We start from the raw sequence: 23,543 nt of genomic DNA, 5'->3' as shown, positions 1-23,543 counted from the left end.
ATCTTTTGTTTTGTTTTGTTCTTCTCTGGCACTAATTGTCTCCTAACCTACTGAGATATTGTGTTTATTGTCTGCTTGCTCCTGCTGGATGTAAGTTCCAAAAGGACAGAAGTCTTCAACTGTATTATACACTGATATACCCCAGGTGTAGAGCCTGGCAATAGTAGATGCTTGCTAGATATTTATTAAATAAATGGATTCAATGTTTCAGAGATGTCTGTTAGATCAAGTTGTTAATCACATAAATCACATCTTCTATATCTATCAGTCACTTAAAGAGTTAAAATCCTTACTATGATTATGGACTTGTTCTGCCATGCCTTATATTTCTGTCAGTTTATGCTTTAGGGTCTAGTGTTTTTATCATAAAACAATTTTAAAAGGAAGTTTAAAAAAATGTAAAACAAAACATTCAACCAAGTTGGCCTTTCTTTTAAATGTCTTAATTAGATAAGATTCACTTTAATTTCTTTAGTAGTACTAAAATTTTATTTAATAATAACAATAAATAATAATAACATCCAAGACTAACTTACGGCTAACTATTATGCATTTACTGTTCTAAAACTGCTCTAATTGTAATGTTCAATGAACAAGTAGCCTTTTTCACAGTGGAAAGTGAATAAGAATTTAACAAATAAATATAGCACATCCATATAATAGTATACTATATAATGTTATGGTTGATAATATTGATATGATATTCATATAATCTATAAGAAAAAACAATTAGGCTATTAGTATGTATATCATCCCCCCCTTTTTAAACTAAAATACTTAAATACACAAACCTAAGTTATACATTTAAAAAGTTAATAATAGTTAACTCTAAATAATGGAATTATGAGATATTTATTTTCCACTTAAAAAGAGTTGTATAATAAAGAATTTGTCTGGTCTTTGTCTAAGTTTCTAGGATGGAGAATATAAACCCTTGGAATTTCCCAAGTAATAGCAGTATCTTTGTTATTCATGGTAGGCACTTGGGACTACCCCTAAGTTTATGCTAATGAAATGACTCACGGTAGGCCCCATGTAATTAGAGGGTTGGAGCTTTGAGCCACGTGATATAGGCCCAACCTCCTGACTCTCAGGGAGGGAAGGAGGTCTGGAGACTAAGTTCAATCAAGTGATCAATGATTCATTCGATCAGTCATAATACTTAAAATTCAGCTTATTCATATAAGGTTTTGCTCTATGATGCAGTCATTATATATACCATTTAATTGTAATATAAATTTATTTACATTGAATATAAGTCAAATGCACATAATGAAACCCCAATAAAAACTCAGGACACTGAGGCTTAGGCGAGATTCCTGGCTAGCGAACACACTGCTGTGCCAGGATGTTGACATACCCTGATTCCATGGGCAGAGGACACAGAAGCTCTGCTTTTGGGACCTTCCTAGATCTCACCCAGTTACGTCTCTTCTTTTGGCTGGTTTTGATTTATGTCCTTTATAATAAAGTTTTAATCATAAGTATGGTGCTTTCCTGAGTTTTCTGAGCCATTTTCAAGAACTATTAAGCCTGGGGGTTAGTGAGAACACCCACATTTGTATTCAATTGGTCAGAGGTATGAGTGGCCTGGGGACCCCTGAACTTGTGGCTGGCATCTGAGTGAGTGTAGTCACATTGGGGATTGTGCTCTTAACCTGTGGAGTCTGTAATAACTTACTGTCAGAATTGTACTGCAATTTGATATATTTTCATACTATCTAAAGTATTTTTATAATGAACTTCCATTACTATTATAATTTAAAAAGCCACTTCTATTTTGAAAAAAAGAGGAAGAAGATCTTGCAATTATATAAATCATTAGTATTTTAAATTGCAAAATCAATAACTTTGAAAGAAATAAGAAGAACTAAATAAGAGCCAACAAGTAAAAATGTCTAGGGGAAAAGAAGGTAAATTTATTAAATTAAATTTAAAAGTTCATGAAGGTAATAAGATAATAATATGAAAACTGGTATATAAAATTTTGTAAAATAAAAAATAATTTCGTGAAATAAGTTTTCCTTCAAAACAAAACCAATATAATGCATTTGCAGGGCAAAATACATGATGGTGGGAAAAATAAATAGCAAGCTTCATTTAACAAACAGTAACTTACAATTTTTGTAAAATATAAATTTACATTACAATTTAAAGATATTTCTACATGACAGAATCACAGCAAAAAACCTTATATGACTAAGCTTCTGAATTTTAAGTATTATGACTAAGGGGAATGAAATGTGAAAAAATGTTTTTTTTTGTCATTTAGAGTTTTTTCCGTGAAGTCTATTGACGCAATGATTTTTAAACCACTGGACCATAATATAGACATACGGTATTAAGTTGCCTGGTTTTTAAAAACCCCTTATTGGCTGCCTTCTCCTCCCCTTCCCTATCTCACTTCCCCACTCCTCTCCTGGTATTACCTCTACTGGTATTACCTCTAAATAAACTACGTGCTTTCAAACTCTTAGGGTCTGCTTATGGGAGAATACAAAGAAAGATATGTGTAGAAAAAATTTTTAAGAGGACTGATTTTCTTTCTTTCTTTCTTTTTTTTTTTTTTGAGCTCTAAAATCCGTATAAACATTTATTCTGCCCCTGCCTGGGGGTGGGGAAGAGGGGATCCGGGAATTGGGGATCTGCGGGCCATTACAGACAGCCCCCGGAGGTGGGCGGGGCTCTGGTGGGAAGACAGTGTCCAGAGGCCAATGGGCCCTGGGGTGTTCAGAAGGCAAGGCCCTGGGGGCTGATGGAGGGGCTGGCTTGGTTCCCAGAAGTCCCAGGAAGAGGACTGACTTTCTTCCATAAGCACTAGTTTTGCCATCATGGAACAGCCCTTCACATATATGTATTACAGTTGTTGCCTGACTGATAGTCTTGATTTCAGTTTCTTCTTGTCCCAAAAGATCATGCACACAAGAAGCTACTGACAGCAGCTTAAAAGGGAGGAAAAAATAAAAACACTCACGGGAAAAATTATGACACCAGTGCTTCCCCTGAAGAAAAGTAATTATTAATAAAATAACAAAAATCATTTTTGAAAATACCTAAGTTGTTTTCGGAGTTGCTCAATTTCCACAGTTTGTTCAGTTACTGTTTTCAAAAAGTGTTGATTAGTCTGCCAAAAGAAAAAAAATAGAAACATTCAGTATCAGAACATTTAAAACTGTATCTTTAAAGACTAACTACAGGGTATATGAGTAGAAAAAAATGAAATGAAGTCATGATAATAATTAGATTTTTTTAATGATAAAATATAACCCTGGCCATCTTTCCGTGCCTTCACTACTTCAGTGGACACCTGCTTCACTTCAAACTACCTGCATTTGCATTTCTGTGTCCTCTGGCTTTTTCTGGCCTTCTGAGCCTCCTTTGCTCACCAAACTATGCAGAAGGCTATATAGGTGGTGTAGAATTCATGCCCCCAGCGTGTTCTGTAAGAGCCCCAAAACAATGACCGAATGGAATTGGTGGGTAAAAATCCCCAACTCCCATGCCCCGTGGTGGAATAACTGAGGCTGTTTCTCTACTGGCTTCCACAGTTCAGCAGTGGGATTAAGTTTCAGTTACCCACAGTGTTAATTTGCTTGATTGTTAAAAACCCGTTATTGGCTACCTTCTCTTCCCTTCCTAGTCTTGTTTCTCCACTCCCCTACTGGTTTTTCATGGTATTATCTCCCAAATAAATGACATGCTCTGGAACCCTTTCCTCAGGGTCTGCTAATGCTAAAGTAAGTTATGAAGCAGTCATCCAACTGTAGAATAAAATTTTCTAAGGGAACTGATTATCTTCTCTAAGTGCTGGTTTTACCCCAACTTCATATTTTTAATACACTTTTCTATTTCCCTCTACTTGGGATGTCCTCATTCAGCCAGCATTCATCCCTGCATAACCTGTGTGGTCACTCTAAGGCAAAACTGATTGCTTCCTTTCTGCATTTTGATAAAACTTTACATATACTTTTACAATGCACATTGCACCGTACTTAAGTACTATGTTTAAAGTCTACGTATATTCCTGGCTACAACATGTGCCTGTTTTCGAAGACCAGCTGCACCCAGAACTCCCAGCATCTAGCACATGATTCAGTACATTCTAAGCACTTATACCTTTGAGGAATGAATGAGTGAATGAATGAATGCCTTAACTGAGACATGAAAGAGAGTCTGAGGACTGCATCTTTATCTTTATCTCGGGAAGTAAACTACTCCAGAACAGAATTTAGTATTCAATTCACAGACCACAATGTAAGAGACCAATTATGGCATGCAGAGAAACAGGGATACAATAATGAAAGGTAGGTAAATTACAAACCACACCAGAAAAGTTAAAACAAAACAAAAAACTGTAACACTGGGCATGAGTTACAACAGACATATGATTATATGCAAATAATTGAAGGGTTGACTTAAAAAAGAATTGAGCTTGTTCTATGTTACTCCCAAAGATAAAACCATATGTCAGTGGGAGGAAGCCTGGTAAGAGAGATTTTAGCTTTCTAATAATCAGAGTTCAAAGGAACAGGCTCTTTGGGGAAATGACACGATCTCTTACAGGAGATATTCAAAGCAGAGGCTAGAGGATCATCTAAACTGTAAAGCATTTAATAGAAGGATGCCTATATCACTTGAGGGAAAGGATGATCTTTAATATCATTTCAAATTCTCCTGTAAAGCTATCTCAACGACTTCAGACCAAATTGATTCCCTTTTATAATGTTTATAATGTACCATTCATGTTTTACTATATATAGTCTTGGAACTGGCATAATTAATGCTTGTGTTTTTTATTATTTGGGAGCACCTTAAAGGTAGATTATGTAGAGTAACTAGCAGAAGTATAAATTAGAATCGTGAATTTTAAGAAGCTGCTGTTGGGAACAAACACACATAACTTGCTAGCAAGCCTAGTAAGAGCTCAACAACTGCATCTGAATATGGCTTTATGATGCTCTGTATTTACGATCACAAAAAAATTATATACTATACCTATACTATAGAATCTGGAGATTCATAAAGGTTCGGAGAACCCCTTTCAATCATCTACCTTAGCGCCTTATTCACCGATTATTTCATATGTCATTTCTGTTTTTCCAACTAGACAGGGGCTTTGTGGATAGATGCACATTTCTTTTGCAACTAGAGAAACTATAGCAGTAGAAGGAACTTAGTATGCAATTAACAAATATTTTTGAGTTACTTTATAGAGATGAGTAAGTCTCAAGAAAAATATGATTTCAGTAAAGAGAATTTCTAGGAAATGTAAACTCTTATTGCATCTACAGTAAAAATAAATAAATATAAACTTGTATTTTAGGTACCATTCGGGTCAGGGCATTTTACCTTCTGCATGTCACTAAAGTACATTGGTTATAAAAGATTTTATTTGTTATATACTCATCAATTTATTGTACATCTATAGGAGCCTATTCATTTCATGAGTTTATTCATGTAATCAGAAAACTTTTTAATGGAAATTATTTGATTTTGACTCAAACTTGCTCCTATGACCATGCTCTGAATGCTCTCTGAGACTTTACAAAATCTTTACTATCACTTAATCCTCCTTTACACTTAGTAGGGTCATGTTTAATACCTTAACGATTGATACATAAGAAAAACTCAAGTCTTAAAAATTTCTCTTAGCCCATTTCCTCTATTTTAACAACCAGGGTAATCTTTTCTTTGCTCTTTATAACACAATGCTTAATCCAACCTGTCACTTTCTTAGCACTTTTATTGTATCCATAGCTTATTATTCTTACTTTTGGCCTAAAACTATGAATGCCTTAGAAATTTTTAAAGTATGTCCTGTAAATATTCAAATATGTTTTTCTATGACTTACATCAGAATGATTTGGGGCTGTATATAATAAAATATGGGCCCTGTGGTACAAAATACCAAAGGATTATGTAATCTGCACAATTCTAGGAAATACTGAAAAAAAGAATAAACAAATGTTATGGTAGGTTAAACTATTAATGTCATGTAGAAACAGGATTTCTTTTTTTTTTTTTTTTTTTTTTTGCGGTACGCAGGCCTCTCACTGTTGTGGCCTCTCCCGTTGCAGAGCACAGGCTCCGGACGTGCAGGCTCAGCGGCCATGGCTCACGGGCCTAGCCGCTCCGCGGCATGTGGGATCTTCCCGGACCGGGGCACGAACCCGTGTCCCCTGCATCAGCAGGTGGACTCTCAACCACTGTGCCACCAGGGAAGCCCAGGATTTCTTAATTATGGAAATCAGTCATCATTTTATTTTGGAGTAGTTTAATACTATTTTAAAACTCTAAGAAGTATATTATCAAAAATTATAAGTGATTAGAAATTCCAAATGTTAACATAAGTAAAATAAGGAGAAATTTATTTAATAATTTTTTACATGGTTAAAGGAGAAAGTTTTTTTAAGTACAATAAAATTGGATAAACTTACTTTTGATGGCACAACTCCACTCTTAAAGACATTTTTATTAGGTACTACCCTGCTAATTCTGAATTAGCAGGGAAACTAAGCAAAATGAAGAAAGGAAAGAGAGGAAATTACCTGGGATGTCATAATCCTATTATTCAACAATGAGGTGAAATAAAATTCCAAGAAGGAAAAGAAGAGAATAAGAAAATAAAAGTGAGAGGTGGGGAGAAAGATAAAGAGCAGAGCTGGGAAGGCTAATTTTATTTCTTTTGGGAAAAAATTAAAGGGAAATTTAGGTGTAGCAATTTAGGTGAGTGGTGGTCAATCAACTAACAAATGATTCTTAGTGTTTTATTGTTTTTAAGGATTTGGGTTACCATTTGTCTAAAAGTTCCACCATTCTTACTGTATACCTAACTATGTTCTAGATGAAATACTAAGAACAAAGCATGAGTCCTACTCTTGAGGAGCTCACAGTCGAGATTACTCTCAGGAAATGTTACCAAGGACTCTTAAGAGTATTTTCAGATTAGGATATATTTCAGATAGATGTTAGCTTTAAATCTCTGGAAACCAGCGTGAACCCTCATGTCATGCTGCTGAATGTGAAAGAAAAAGACAGATAAAAAGAAAAGAATACTGCTTACCTATTTTAATTTCAAGTATTTTTTTCTTGTTGATTTGCCTTAGCAAAAATAAACATTATTACTTATAGTGACAATTTCTAGTTTATATAACAAGTGCATTAAATGGATATTTTCACTTACCATTTCTGTGGTCTCATTAGTTACATGAAGTTGCTTGGTCAGTTGTTGAAAATTGGTCAGCTGATCCTGTAGTAGGAAGAGGGAATACATAAATAGCATTTTGTTTGCAACCCATATTTAAAATTAAACTAAAATCAAGGCTAAAATCATTATGCCTAAATCTAGATGACATCAATTGTATTTCTTCTCACAAGTACTGTGTGAATTAACAGTTGAAGAAATAAAAAGATAAAAATTTTTTAATGATTACAAAATTAAATAAGGTGGCAATGTGGAAACTAATGTAGCTATTTATGTTTTATGTGAAATCATTATTTCTAGAAATCAATCCATTAGTAGATAGATATGCTAGAGACACATTACCCAATATTGACAAACAATATTCAAACCTATTCAAAACCTACAGTACAAACCACAGCACAGGAGTTATTGTGCCTTTCCTCCTTCTTTAAAATTCTCATGGCTTGAATGCCCCACAAGTTTTAAATTTTTTGATTATCTGTTATGATCGGATTAAACATCATATGTCAGATGACAGAATTCAAGATTGATGGATAACTAGGGAAATAAGGACAGAGTATTATTTGTTAAGTCGTATACAAAAACAAACAAACAAACAAACACAAAAAAACCCTAACTGCAGGGACTTCCCTGGTAGTCCAGGGGTTAAGAATCCACCTTCCAATACAGGGGACATGGGTTCAATCCCTGGTCGGGGAACTAAGACCCCACTTGCTGAGAGGTGCAGCCAAAGAAAAAAGAGGAAAGAAAAAAACACTAATTGCAAAGCTATAGCATAAGAATGATCTTATTCAAGCGGAAAAAAAATTCCCTAAACCTAATGGCTTAGTTGATTAACCTAATAAAAAAACAGCCTTAAAAGAACAAACTTATATTAGAAACGGTTTCCAGATCTCAGAGGTAAGTGTTATGGCACAGACTACATGTGAATTATTTTCAAACCAGGGCATGTATAGAAAAATCATTTTGTAAACTGTAAAGCATCATTAAGTATTATTATGACTTCTTTAGGTAGAAATTCCTAGTTATAGTGATAATAATAGAAACAGTCATAAACTGGAATTTGAAAAGTCTATAAATGAGAGTTGAAGAGAGGCATGATAACCAGTATATTTAGACAGCTGCCTTCTCAAAAATCCACAGGAAAGGAATCAGAATTGGAATTTCTCCATAGATTTCAATGTACCTAGCAGAAAAAGAACCAATGGAAAGATAAGGGAGGTAGATTTTCCAATGGAATGGATGGTCTTGTGAGATAGTACGTTCTTGTCAACAGAGGTATAAAGCAAAAGCTATATGTTCACTTTAAAAGAATATAAAATCATTCTTGCTTTGGATAGAAAGAAGTCCTTAATAACCATTAAGAGCCTTCCTATTGTAAAATCCTATTCCGCTTAATTTATGTTAGACAAACTTCACATTTTAGTAAAAGGTCACATTTAAGGTTGTTAACATTTTCATTTCACAAGTGTTGTCATCACATTTGAGCAGGCTTCTTCACTGTCCATGGTCTAATGATCAGTCTTTGTCTTTTTTAACCAGGTAAAAAAATCAAGAATATAAAAGTTTTGGAGATCCGTTTACACATAATAATCTTAGAGCTGCTTATTAGCACTAAATACAGCTATCGTTGCTAATCACATTATAAAACCCTATGTACACTAGGCACAGTTTTGATTATCTTATGTGTTCAAAAGATTTCTAACCACTGAAGATCAATTTACTGCCAACATAAATAACGCGGTAGAGACTTAGGCATTCTTCTCCAAAACTGAGTTTCTCCAGAATGCAACTTCTTACCGATATACAAGAAAATCATGAAATCCAAGATTACCTTTTGTTTTTGACTTTCAACTACATGAATCTGGGCCTCAGTCATATGTTCCTGGTAAAGTTTCTGTAGTCTGTCCAGCTCCTGAGAAACAGTCTGCCAGAGTTCTACAGCCTGAGTTTTTTCCTATAAAAGAAACACATTTCAGAACTCATTAAATTATTAGCAGGCTACAAATAAATTAGCATAGTACAAATAAATCATATTCTTTTACAGAATGAGTTCTTGTATATAAAGCCACAAAATAAAAATAGAACTTGTCTAAGATCGTATAGTTGTAATATTTTTGATGATATAAAGTTGTAAATAAAATTATTTAGAGGGACTTCCCTGGTGGCAAAGTGGTTAAGAATCTGCCTGCCAATGCAGGTGACGCGGGCTTGAGACCTGGTCCGGGAAGTTCCCACATGCCACGGAGCAACTAAGCCCACGCGCCACAACTACTGAGCCTGCGCTCTAGAGCCCACGAGCCAAAACTACTGAAGCCCATGCACCTGGAGCCCGTGCTCCGCAATGGGAGAGGCCACTGCAATGAGAAGCCCATGCACCACAACAATGAGTAGCCCCCGCTCGCTGCAACTAGAGAAAGCCCGTGTGCAGCAATGAAGACCCAACGCAGACAAAAATAAATAAATTAATTAATTTAAAAAATTATTTAGAGAATAAACCTAAAGATGAAAACTCCTTACTTTGAAATTTTCTTTTTATTTAGATTTAATAGCTAAAATTAAAACACTTCAATCACTTTCTTGTTCCAGAAAGTGTAAGCCATAGAAATTACTGATGAAAACTGTCCCTGGTAAAGTACAAGAGGTTTTTTTCTGACTGCTAAAGTAATAAATGTTTATCATAGAAAATTAGGAAAGTACAGAAAAACAGAGAAGAAAATAAAATTACCTAATATTTTTTAGCACCTGATAATAAATACTGCTAACATCTGGATATAAACATCTTTATGAATGTTAGATGTAGTCTTGTTTATAAATGTGATTTGGGGGGGAGAATTCTGTATTTTTTTTCTTTAAAAAAACTGGGAAACACATAGTGTGCTGTTTGCATTGTCTATTTTTCACCTGGAATTTTATAATGAGAATTTTTTCAGGTCATTAACTATTCTTTCAATATAGTAATTCTCAAAAGTGATATGGGGACCCTTGAAGAAAAAATTTTGTTCATAATAATATGAAGACATTATTTGCCTTTTTCACTCTCATCCTCTCATGAGTGTACAGTACAGTTTTCCAAAGTTTATATGATGTACTGTGTAATGTTGTCATTGCTCTGATGGCTACCAAAATGCACTCTTATGCTCCCATTTGTTTCTAAAAATGTCTTAGTTTTAATTAGTAATATGATAAATACCCCACACAAAAAAAACCTCTTTGGAGTCCTCAATAATTTTTAAGCATACTGAAGAGGGGTCCTGAAACCAAAACGGTTGAGAAACTTTAAGCTAGCATATAAAAAGCATTATTCTCTTTTTTTCTTTTTTGCATGTACTTTTTAAAAATTGAAGTATAGTTACCTCAGCAAGCTGTTGACAGAATCAAGAAGAAACTTTCATCTCTTTGTCCCTAAAGCCCAAGCTTTTAAATCCCAGGTCAGAGCTAATTCTCTCAGTTTTAGTAAGTAGGTAAGAAGGTGTAGTGAAAAGATATGCATTTTTGGAACAAAATGAGTATACATTTCAAATAAATATACACTTACAAGCTTTAAGGAAACTATTTCTGAGGCATAACATGCATTCAGAAACACACAAATCATAAATTTGTACAGTGAGTGCACCCATGTAACCAGCACCCCGTTCAAGAAAGAGAACATGATTACCAGCAGCTAGAAGCCAGTTGCCCCTTTCTTACAGATACTACAATCCTCCCAAAATAACCTTTATCCTGACTTTTAAAATTATTGATTAGTTTTGCCTAAAATGTATGTAGTTTAAAAATATGTAGACAAAAGCAGAATCTGGAGCCAGAATTTGGGTTGGATTTCTAATTCTGGCTGAATGACCCTGTACAATTCATTTTATTTCCTTAAGACTGCTTTCTTTTCAATAGAATAGTCATAAAAATGCCTCGTAACTCAAAAGACTGCAGTTTCCCAAACGTGCCTGATGGTAAGAGTCATCTGGACTACGAAGAAAGCCCAGATTCTCCTAAGCCAGTGGTTCTCAAAGGACTAGCATCAATACCTTAGAACCTGTTAGAAATGTAAATTACTGAGCCATATCCTAGACTTCTTGAATCAAAAACTTGGGGGAGGGGGTGACAATCTTTATTTCAGTAAGCCCTCGGGTGATTACGATACACACCAAAATTTGAGAACCACTGTACTAATGTATAACGCATCATTTGGAAAAAACACAATTTAGGTGATTCCACATTTTTAGGTTTTTAAACTACTTCCAATTTTTCACTATCAAAACATTACTATAATGAATATATTTATTCATATATTTTTATATACTGTTTCTTAAGACAGATTCCTAGAATCTATGTGATGTCACCATCTAATTAATTGGTTAAAGGATATGAACATTTCTAAGGCTCTTACTGCCAAACTGCCCTCCAGAAAGATTTTTACAAATCACACTATTATAGGAGAGCAAAATACTCCAAACTAAAAATATTTAGTTAGGTACTTGATATTGTACTAGTGCTACTGGCTCCCAAAGCAACTATACTTGAGATACACAGAACCTTTTGCACCTAATTTTAATTCTGCTTAGTAATAATAATGATAAAGATGATAAAAATAATAGGTAGATTTATGAACTCACACATGTGCTAGGCATTACCCTATGTGCTTAATGGGGATTCAAAATTTTAATTACCATAAGAACTCCATAAAATAAGAATTATTATAATCTCCATTTATAAATGAAGAAGGTGAAGCACAAAGAAGTTTCCCAAGATCATAGAGCTACAAAGTAGAATGGGGACCAAACTCAAGAAGTTTGGCCAAACTTTTCTTCCAAAAGCTTGTGTGTTTCACAAAAGTAGGAGCCAACATTCTGCACTGTATATGATAAATACTAAGCACAGTGCCTCATATATAATAGACACCGAATAATATCTGTGGAATGGATGAAGGTATTTGAATCTTCTGTTAAATTCTCTAGACTTATTACTTTAATAAAGCATAATATAATAAAGAATTCTCCCTCTTTCTCTCAATTTTCTACTATAAATTGTATTTTATTGAGTTTTAAATTTATTCAGTTTGGATTCACCTAATATTCACGCATGACACAAAGGGCTTTCAATCTAGTGATGGATACCAAAACAATTGTATGTGTTTTACTAGAACTTAATAATAAATTTAATAAACATGTATGTATAAGTAATAAGCAGAATTAACATCTGACATTACTATTTTATGGATTTATTAACATTTTTCTATTATTCATACTTTATAAAATTGCCAAAACTCTCACTCAGTTAAAATTCCACACTTAATACACAAAATACACTGCAGATATTGTGGCAAAATTTGTTTTTAACAAATCTCCTTTTTCATTTTTGACTGGTCAAACTTGTACCTCACCAAAGCTTCTGTGAAGTAATGATCCAAAATGTAACAAAAAGATAGGACCCCATCTTCAGAAAAATAATATGTACCAAGTAAGATGGAGATGGAGAAAGGCAAAGACAGGAGAAGATAGGAGGAGAAAGAGGTGAGAAAAGATAGAACAAGTGTGGCTTAAAAAAACAAAGAACAAAATTTAGCAATACAAATTATAGCAACAACAACAACAAAAAGAAATTATAGCAACAAAATTACTACAGGGAGATGCTTTTAAAACATAAGATTTGTAGTTTCAAAAAAAGAAAACAAAACAAAAAATGAATCCTATCTAGTTTTGCACTCTTTTTTCTTTTTATAAATTAAAAAAATTTTTGGATTTATTGAGGTATGACTGACAAATAATCATTGTCTATATTGAAGGTGTACTTTTACATATGGTCTGTCACAATATTTTTAAAGAGTAATAAGAAATGCACATTCTGCCACAGCTTTCAAAGGACATATTTAATACCTTGTTAGAAAGCATTTATAAGTTTACATTAATTTTCATTTATTTATATGTCAACATTAATAAATCCTTTCTGAAATACTAGTCTAGAACAGAGTAAAGAACATGCTTTTCTCATTATTTTTGCCTCTATTATTTTTCAAATTCCTTCCCTTTACACATTAAAAAGAGTTCAGTGCTACATAATGCTCCTTATCAAGGTAGATACAACCTATCCGATTAACTTAAAATATCACTTTCAAAAGCAAAGAATTCCAAAACCAAATTTACAAGGAATAAAAAAATATGACTTTTCATAGATAACTATAAAATCAAAATTGTAATAAAGTATTTCTAATCCCCATTTATAAAATGAAGAAACTGAGGCACACAGGAAGGTAGAAGAATGGGATTAAAATCCATAAAAGATATGAGATACCTAGGATGCAAAATTGTAAATTAAAATAAAATTCCCTTACATATAACCAAAAAAAATTGTGGTGCTGAAAACAGGATATATACAATATAGCTTCCCAAATATTTCAATTACCATGAAGGAGGAAAAAAGGAGAAAAAGTATAATTCTAAAAGAAGCATAACTTTAGGAAAATATAATCTTTGAAAATTGAAAACAGTATCAAAAGAAAACACAGGAAAATGAAAAATGTAAATTTAGGCAAGTGGATAATTGATTCTTTAAAAATTTTCTTTGGCATTAAAATATTTTATAACACTTAAAAAATCATGCCAAAAGAATTAAGATTCAGTTAAAATATATACATGGCAAGTACATTTATAACATACAGGGAGGGCACATATTATAAGCTTTGTTACCTGTTAACTATTTTGCAAACTGTAGAAAATCATTATGCTAACAATTTCAATATTCTGTTATTATCATTCATAAATAATGATTGACTATAGATTTTTTAGAAACTGTTTATTTAGGATATAATTCAATACATATATCACTCACTTGATTGGCCAGTTGTAGTTGTTCTTGAAGATTCCTGACTGTTTCATCATCTGTACATATCTCATTTCCCATCTCTGTGCCAAAGGGAATGGCTTCCAATTGCTTTTCAACAGCATCTTTTAATTCACTGTGCAACCTTTGGAACAAACAGTTAACAATAATCTAATTTTGGTAATAGTAAGTACTGTTTCAGGTCAACTAAATAAACATTTGGGTCAAAAAATCACTATTTACACAAAAATCACTTTTAAGTCAACCTCTAAATTTAGAAGTGTTTTAAAACCATTAAATAATGTGCTATAAGAAAAACTATATCACGATTGTGAATGAATTAAATTTGTCATAATTAATTCAAACATACATAATTCAGTTTGTCCTAGGAAGATTTTAATTTTTTAAAGAGGTAAAATTCTGAAATTATACCTTATTAATTGATAAGTCATTCATAAAAAATTTTAAATATGATAATTTCATCTAGTTACTTAAATAGAAAGGGAATTTTAAATCTTGTAGAATTGTTAATTTCTTCATTGTGTTTCACAAAACTCATCTGATTTCTCACTCATTCCAGTTTATAAAGCATAGAATAAAATTCTTGATGGCTATGAAATCAAGACTAGAGAATTTACTTGCCAGCACTTTCTTACATAAGCTTGACCATAACTCTGAAAGCCTTAAATTCAACTTGAACCTTACATTAAAGTAAATTACAAGTATTTCATGCTTTGAAATTACACCAAAAAAAAAAAAAAAAAGCATAGAAAGGTTCAACTTAAAAGACTGATTAGGTGTTTATGTCAAAATGATGTACTCCTAGAAGGAAAAATGTTTTTTAATATCAGAAAAACTTAGAAACACTGAATTTATATAATTATAACCAGAAAACATTATTTATAATAAACACATCTCAAAGTAAAAATTTCCCAAAGGAATTGCATCCATCTCTCTAAAATAATTTAAACAGAATTATCTACTAATACTACAATCTCCATTGAAACTAGAAAAACGCAATCTTAAATCTTAAAACATATTTATTGAAAACGAAGTTCATCAAATAAGTCACAAGACAATAACCTCAGGTACCAGTGGGGCAAGGGGAGAGGGGAAAGGCAGTATAGGGATACTGGATTAAGAAGTACAAATTATTAGATATAAAATAAGCTAAGAATATATGTTGTACAACACAGGGAATATAGGCAATATTTTATCATAACTATAAATGGAGTATAACCTTTAAATATTGTGAAACACTATATTGTACATCTGTAACTTATATAATAATGTACAGCAACTATACTTCAATTAAAAAAACACAGAAACTAAACAAAAAAAAAAGAACCCTTAATAGTTACAGGCATATTGCCTATACCCAAACTGCCTGAATTTGAAACCAGTATCTCATTTCATTAGCTATGTGACTTTGGACAAGTTCCTTAACCTCTTTTGGCCTCAGTTTCCCAATCTGTAAAATGTAAATGTCACCTATTGCTTATTCTCTTCTGGAATTTTTTTTTTAACTATTCTGTACAGTATTTCTCTCTTTCTCAGTCTCAGTGGAATTTTCATCTCTCCAAACTTTAACTTTTGGAATTTAGTCCTTGGATGGCTTTCATCAATGTCTTATAGTTTTTGGCACACAGGTCTTGTGCCTCTTTAGGTAGGTTTATTCCTAGCTATTTTATTCTCTTTGATGTGAAGGTAAATTGGGGTTGTTTCCTTAATTTATCTTTCTGATACTTCATTGTTAGTGTATAGAAATGCAACAGATTTCTGTATGTTAACTTTGTATTCTAAAACTTTACTGAATTCATTAATGAGCTCTAGTAGTTTTCTGGTGGCATCTTTAGGATTTTCTATGTATAGTAGACATTTTACCTCTTCCCTTCTGATTTGGATACCTTTCATTTCTTTTTCTTGTCTGATAGCTGTGGCTAGGTCTTCCAATACTATGTTGAATAAAAGTGGTAAGAGTGGGCATCCTTGTCTTGTACCTAGACTGTACATCTCTAGGTATTTATCCGTTTCTTCTTGGTTCTCCATTTTATTGGTGTATAACTGTTCACAGTAATGTCTTATGATCTTTCATATTTCTGTATTGTCAGTATAGAAATATGAATCTGTAACTCCTCTTTCATTTCTGATTTTATTTGGGTCCTTTCTTTTTCTTAATGACTCTGGCTAAAGGTTTATCAATTTTGTTTATCTTTTCAAGGAACCAGAGCTTAGTTTCACTGATTTTCTCTATTTTTTTAAAGTCTCTATTACATTTATTTCTGCTCTGATCCTTTTCTTCTACTAACTTTGGGGGTTTTATTAGTTCTTTTTCTAGTTCCTCTAGGTGTAAGGTTAGATTGCTTATTTGAGATTTTTCTTACTTCCTTAGGTAGGCCTATATTGCTAGAAACTTCCCTCTGAGAACAGCTTTTCCTGCTTCCCAAAGCTTTTCCACCATTCTATTTCTATTTTAATTTGACTCCAGTTATTTTTTGACTTCCTGTTTGATTTCTTCAGTGACCCAATGGTTGTTTAGTAGCATACTGCTTAGCCTCCATTGTTTTTTGGGTTTTTTTTGGGAGTTTTTTCATTGTAGTTTATTTCTAGTCTCAAGCATTGTGATTGTAAAAGATGTTTAATATAATTTCAATATTCTTAAATTTACTGAGACTTATTTTGTGGCCTAGTATGTGCTCTATCCTGGAAAATGTTCTATATGTGGTTGAATGTTTATTCTGTTGCTTTTGGGATGGAATGTTTTATACATACATATATATACATAGATGTACATATAAATAAAGTCTATCTGATGTAAGGCTAGTGTTTCCTTATTGATTTTCTGTCTGGATGCATGATCTTCCATTGATGTAAGTTGGGTGTTAAAGTCCCATATTATTATTGTGTAACTCAACACAATTTCTCTCTTTACGTCTACTTATATTTGATTTATATATTTAGGTGCTCCTAAGTTGGGACATAAATATTTACAATTATTATATATTGTTGGATTGATCCCATTATCATTATGTAATGTCCTTCTCTGTCTCTTATAACAGTTTTTGTTTTAAACTCTATTTTGTCTGATATAAGGATTGCTACCCCAGCTTTCTTTTTGTTTCCATTTGCATGGAAAACTTCTTTCCATACTCTCACTTTCCATCTCTGTGTCTTTAGATCTAAAATGAGTTTCTTCTAGGAAGCATATATATAGTTCTTCTTTCTGTATCCATTCAGTCACTCTAAGTCTTCTGATTGGAGCATTTAGTCCAATACATCTAAAATAATTATTGATATGTATGTACTTACTGTCATTTTGTTCATTGTTTTCTGGTTCTTTCTGTGGTTCTCTCTTCTTCCTTTCTTGTTTTTGCTCTGTATCCTTGTGATCTAATGGATGACTATCTTTAGTACTAGAGTTTATAATTTGGTGTTTAGATTCCTTTTTCTTTTTTGCATATCTATTACAGATTTTTGGTTTGTGGTTACAATGAGGTTCATATATAACAATATTTATAAAGATATATATATAATAAATAATATATATTTTAAATTTATTCATATATGATTTTAAGTTGATGATCCCTTAAGATCAAACCATTCTGACAACCCTGCATTTTTAAAATCCCCTGCCATGTTTAATGTTTTTGATACATTTTATATCTTTTTGTGGGGTGTATCCCTTAAATACTTGTGGAAATAGATGTTTTTACTACTTTTGTCTTTTAACCTTCCTACTAGCTTTATAAGTGGATGATCTATTTTACTGTATGTTTGTCTTTACCAATCAGATTTTTCTTTGCACAGTTTTCCTATTTCTAGTTGTAGTCCTTTCCACTTAGAAAAGTCCCTTTAATATCTCTTGTAAAGCTGGTTAGTGGTGATGAATTCTGTAGCTTTTGCTTGTCTGTAAAACTCTTTATCTCTCCTTCAAATTTGAATGATAGCCTTGCTGAGTAGAGTATTTTTGGTTGGTATGTTCATCAATTTGAATCAATTGTGCCAATCCCTTCTGCTCACAAAGTTGCTGCTGAAAAGTCAATTGATAGCCTTATGGGAGTTCCCCTGTATGCTACTAGTTGCTTTTCCCTTGCTTCTTTTAAAATTCTTTCTTTATCTTTAATTTTTGCCATTTTAATTACAATGTGTCTTGGTGTGGACTTCTTTGGATTCATTTTCTTTGGGACTCTCTGTGCTGCCTGGAACTGCATGTCTACTTCCTTTCCGTGGTCAGGAAAGTTTTCAGCTATTATTTCTCCAAATAACTCCTCTGCCCTTTTCTCTCTATTTCCTCCTTCTGGGACTCCTATATTTTGAATGTTATTATGCTTGATGTTGTCCCAGAGGTCTCTTAAACTGTCCTCTTTTTAAAAAACTCTTTTTTTCTTTTTTTGTTCAGTTCGGGTGATTTCTTCTACTTTGTCATCCAGTTCACTCATCTGTTCCTCTGTATCATATACTCTACTGTTAATTCCTTCTAGTGTACTTTTTATTTCAGCTATTATCTTCTTCAGCTCTGTTTACTTCTTTATATTTTTTAACTATTTGTTAGAAACTTCTAACTTCTCACTGTGTTCATTCATTCTTCTCCTGAGTTCACTGAGCACCTTTTTATTTCATAGAAAATTGTTTATTTCACTTATAGTTTCACATTTATCAGCACAGAGTTACACAGTTTACTCTAAACATTTTCAAGTGTCTGTATTTCTCATTTTGTGATTATTTTACAAACTCAAATGTATGTATTTAGTTTATAATAAAGATAACATCAGATCAGTGGAGAAAGGAAAGATGATTAGAAAATAAAACTCTGACAGATATTTATAAGAGAAAGCAAATATCTTGAATATAAGGTGAATATGTACTTACATGTTTTTTTTACAACACAGGCTTTATTAATTGTGATTTATCTGTATTAAATGTAATCGTATCAAATTTTAGCTTCTGCCAGAGTAAATTTTCTTTTTTTTTAAAACATCTTTATTGGAGTTTAATTGCTTTACAATGGTGTGTTAGTTTCTGCTGTATAACGAAGTGAATCAGCTATACATATACATATATCCCCATATCTCCTCCCTCTTGCGTCTCCCTCCCACCCTCCCTATCCCATCCCTCTAGGTGGACACAAAGCACTGAGCTGCACTGAGCATCTTTATTATCATTCTTTTGAACTCTTTATCAGGTAGATTGCTTATCTCCACTTGGCTTAGTTCTTCTGGGGTTTTGTCTTCATTTGGAAAATATTCCTTCCCTCCTCGTTCTGCCTAATTTTCCATGTTTATTTCTAAGTATTAAGTAGGTCAGTTATGTTTCCAGATGTTGGAGAAGTGGTCTTAAGTAAGAGACATCCTATGGAGCCCAGCAGCACTTGACCCCATATGTGGGCTGTGTGGGCCCTTCTGTGTGATGAGGCTGACTACTCTCGGCACACTGGTAGACAAGGCTCATCCCTAGGCTGGTTGGCTGCTATGCCCTGCCTTGCATGGTGGCTGCTGGCCTGCTGGTGGGCAGACCAGATTTCAGCATGGTTGGATGCACAGGCTGGGAGGTCCTTGGGTAGATGCTGGCCCACTAGTGGGCAGTACTGGGTTCTGGTACAGCTGGTCGCATGACCTGGCAGGGGGGTGGATCTCAGCCCAGTGGTATACAGATCTGGTTCCCTGGGTGCTGGCTGTGGGACCCAGGGGGTCCAGTGCTGGTGTCAGCCTACTGGTGGGTGGGGCCACATCCAAATGAAGCTGGCTCTGGGACTCTGGAGATTCTGGGGCTGGTCCTGATTAGCTGATGGGCAGCGCTGGGTCCTGTTGTGGCTGGCGGCAAGGCCAGGGGTGTTCCAAGGCTGGTTCTGACCTGATGGTGGGTAGAGTTGAGCCCCAGGGTACCTGGGTGTGGCTGCTGGGGAGGCCTGGGGTTGGTTCTGGTCCACTGGTGGGTGGAGCCAGGTCCCTGCAAGGCTGGCTGCTCACCTGGGAGGTCCTGGAACTGGAGCTTATCTGCTGTTGGGCAGGCAGGCCCCCAGTGCTAGTAGGCTAGAGGGAGGACTCCAAAATGGCACTTGCCAGCACCAGTGTCCTCATGGTAGAATGAACTCCCCAAAATGGCTGTTGCCAATGTCATCAGGAAGAGTCCCAGTTGCCCCGCCTCTCCAGGAGACTCTACGAGATCAGCAAGTGGGTCTTATCAGGCTCCTTCAAATTGCTGTCTCAGTTCTGGGACTCAGAGCATGTGAGATTTTGTGTGTGTGCTTTAACAGTGGAGTTTCTGCTTCCTACAGTCCTCTGGCTCCCCATATGCAAGTCCTGCAGGCTTTCAAAGCCAGACGTTTTGAGGGCCTGTCTTTCTAGTGCAGGACCCTCAGCTTGGGAGCCTGATGTGGGGCTTGGACCCCTCGCTCCTTAGGGAGAACTTCTGTGATTGTGATTATCCTCCCATTTGTGGGTCACCTACATGAAAGTGCAGGTCTTGACTACATTATGTCTCTGGCCCCTCCTACCCATCTTGTTTTGGTTCTTTCCTTATATCTTAAGCTGTGAAAAATCTTTTCTGCTAGTCTTCAAGTTATTCTCATTGATAGCTGCTCTGTAAATAGTTGTAATTTTGGTGTGCCTAGAGGAGGAGGTGAGTTCAGGGTCTTTGTACTCCATCACCTTGGACACACCTTGCAAGGTCATTTTTATAGTCCTGCACTGTCATGCAAAGCAAGGACCACCTATATGCATCAGTAGTTTATTTTTGTTTTAGTATCTGAAGTATTTGGGGTAGCGGTGTTTAATTTTGCAATTTGCAATCCTGCTGTCTCTTGCCTGATGTACCCTAATTCTCCAAATGTTTCATAATTTTGGGTTTAGTTTGCTGTTCTTTTCCTAACCTGTTCAGCAAATTCTTAGAGTCCACTGATTTTCAGACTTCTTTTCTAATATATGCACTTAAGAGTATGGATTTCCCTCTAAGAATGGCCTTAACTGCAACCCACAGTTTTTATGCTGTATTTTCACTATCTATCAGTTGAAAATATTCTCCAGCTTTCATGGTTAATTCTTTGACCTATGAGTAATATTTAAAAGCATATTGCTTAATTAGAAACAGCTGGGAATTTTCTGATTCCTTTTTTCTTTTCTTTTTTTTTTTTTTTTAAACTGATTTCTAGGGGCTTCCCTGGTGGTGCAGTGGTTGGGAATCCGCCTGCCAATGCAGGGGACACGGGTTCGAGCCCTGGTCTGGGAAGATCCCACATGCCATGGAGCAACTGGGCCCGTGAGCCACAACTACTGAGCCTGCACGTCTGGAGCCTGTGCTCCGCAACGGGAGAGGCCGTGACAGTGAGAGGCCCGCGCACAGCGATGAAGAGTGGCCCCTGCTCGCCGCAACTAGAGAAAACCCACGCACAGAAATGAAGACCCAATACAGCCAAAAATAAATAAATAAATTTATTAAAAAAACCCCACTGATTTCTAATACAATTTTCACTGTTATTAAGGAACAGAATCTGAGTACTTAAAAAATCTGAGAGTTGTTTTCTTTTTTTCCTTTAAATATTTATTTATTTTGGCTGCGCCAGATCTTAGTTACGGCACACAGGATCTTCGTCGTGGAAGACTGCAGCAGGTAGACTTCTTGGTTGCAGCACGCAGACTTCTTAGTTGCAGCACGCCAACTCTTAGTTGCGGCACGCATGTGGGATCTAGTTCCCCGACCAGGGATTGAACCAGGGCCCCCTGCATTGGGAGTGCAGAGTCTTACCCACTGGACCACCAGGGAAGTCCCGAGAGCTACTTTCTGGATTTGTCAATTTTGGAAATGTTTTACGTGTACTTAAAAAGAATATGTATTTTGAAGGTATTAGGTATCTGTCTGTTAAGTAGGTTTGTTAATTGCATGGTTCAAATATTATTTTTTTAGTTTTTATTTCAATTACTGAGGAGCAAGATGTTTATATTTCCTGCTATCTAGTGGATTTGTCTGTTTTGCCATTCAATGCTATCACTGAATTTTTATAATCTAGAAAAACAGAAAAATTGAAATTTTCTATTCTGAGGCTTTGTTACTGGGTACTTGCAAATTATTTTTAAATAAATAAATTTATTTATTTGTTTATTTATTTTTGGCTGCATTGGGTCTTCATTGCTGTGTGCAGGCTTTCTCTAGTTGCGGCAAGCGGGGGCTACTCTTTGTTGTGGTGCACAGGCTTCTCATTGCGGTGGCTTCTCCTGTTGCAGAGCATGGGCTCTAGGCGTGCGGGCTTCAGTAGTTGTGGCACGCAGACTCAGCAGTTGTGGTGCACAGGCTTAGTTGCTCCGCAGCATGTGGGATCTTCCCAGACCAGGGCTTGAACCCACGTCCCCTGCGTTGGCAAGTGGATTCTTAACCACTGTGCAACCAGGCAAGTCTCTGGGTACTTGCAAATTTAAAACTGTTATATCTTTTATCATTATGAAATATCCCTATTTATAATATTCTCTTCTTGCATTAAAGTCTACTATGTCTGATATTACCAGCTTTCTTTTGGTTAGCACTGCATGGTTTATCTATTTTCCATCCTCTTATTTGCAATCATTCAATATTCTTATATTTTAAAAATCTGTGTGATAAGAAATACACACTATAACCGGTTTCTTTTTTAATCTCCTCTGATAAATCACTGTCTTTCAATTGCAGCATTTAGTACATTGAAGTTTAATGTAATTACTAATGTATTTGAGTTTATATCTACTATCTTAGTATTTACTTTCTATTTGCCCTGTCCATTATGATTTTTCTCTCCTTTCATGCTTTCTTTTGGTTTTTTTTTTTCATTACTTCATTTTTCTACTCTATTATCTTGGTTGGCAGTTACATGGTTGGCAGTTATATTATCTTGGTTGGCAGTTACATGGTTGGCAGTTACATTACCATGGTTGGCAGCTGGCTTTACTTTTAAAGATTAAAACATGCATCACTGAGTTATCAAACTCTAAAATAAATTAGTATTATATTTCTTCTGGGTAATGCTAGAACCTGAGAATATTTTAACTCCAAATGCCCTTTCCCTAAATTTATGATATTGCTGTCTTATATTTAATTCTCTACAGATATTTTAGAGACATTATTATTGTTTTAGAATAGCTGATGTTCATTAGACGTTCTCCCATGGGCAGCATTTCCTATAATTCTAAGCTTTCATCTGGGATTATTTTCTTTTTGTAGAATATCTTTTTGATTTTCTTTAATTTTGCTAATGATAATGCTCTCAATTTCTTTTCATCTGACCTTTCTTCTGATGGATATTTCACTGGGTAAAGAATTCTACATTGACAGTTTTTCTTTAAGCACTTTAAAAATATTCCACTGTCTCATGATTTCCAGTATCTCTGTTGAGAAGTCAGTTAATATCTTATTGCGGCTAGATAATAAGACTAGCTCTTTCTGCTGTTAAGTTTTTTCTTTTTCTTTGGTTTTCTTTGATTTTATAATAATGTACCTAGGTACAGTACTTTTGTATTATCCTGCTTATGATGCATGGTGTGTTCTTAATCTGTGGATTGATGTC

General features: G+C 34.6%; 1 protein-coding gene across 4 annotated transcripts in view; it reads right to left on the bottom strand.

Moving 5' to 3' along the window:
- SCLT1 (sodium channel and clathrin linker 1) overlaps positions 1–23,543 on the bottom strand; it is a 268,143-nt gene that overhangs the window by 161,371 nt on the left and 83,229 nt on the right. For all 4 annotated transcript variants that reach the window (XR_016393194.1, XR_016393195.1, XM_022556932.2 and 1 more), the window contains exons 6-9: positions 14,027–14,162; positions 9,039–9,161; positions 7,184–7,249; positions 3,054–3,124 (exon numbers count right to left, since the gene is read on the bottom strand). Coding sequence is in view for 2 of the 4 variants with exons in the window: in XM_022556932.2 (XP_022412640.1) it covers positions 3,054–3,124; positions 7,184–7,249; positions 9,039–9,161; positions 14,027–14,162 (396 nt within the window). In the remaining 2 variants the exon portion in view is untranslated. The remainder of the gene's footprint in view (positions 1–3,053; positions 3,125–7,183; positions 7,250–9,038; positions 9,162–14,026; positions 14,163–23,543) is intronic.

The sequence above is a fragment of the Delphinapterus leucas genome, chromosome 5, assembly GCF_059928025.1.
Source record: "Delphinapterus leucas isolate spDelLeu-1000000601 "Yukka" chromosome 5, BTC_Dleu_Yukka2, whole genome shotgun sequence".
NCBI lineage: Eukaryota > Metazoa > Chordata > Mammalia > Artiodactyla > Monodontidae > Delphinapterus > Delphinapterus leucas.
Note: the sequence above shows the minus strand (reverse complement) of the source record. Positions and strands in the feature narration are given on the sequence as shown.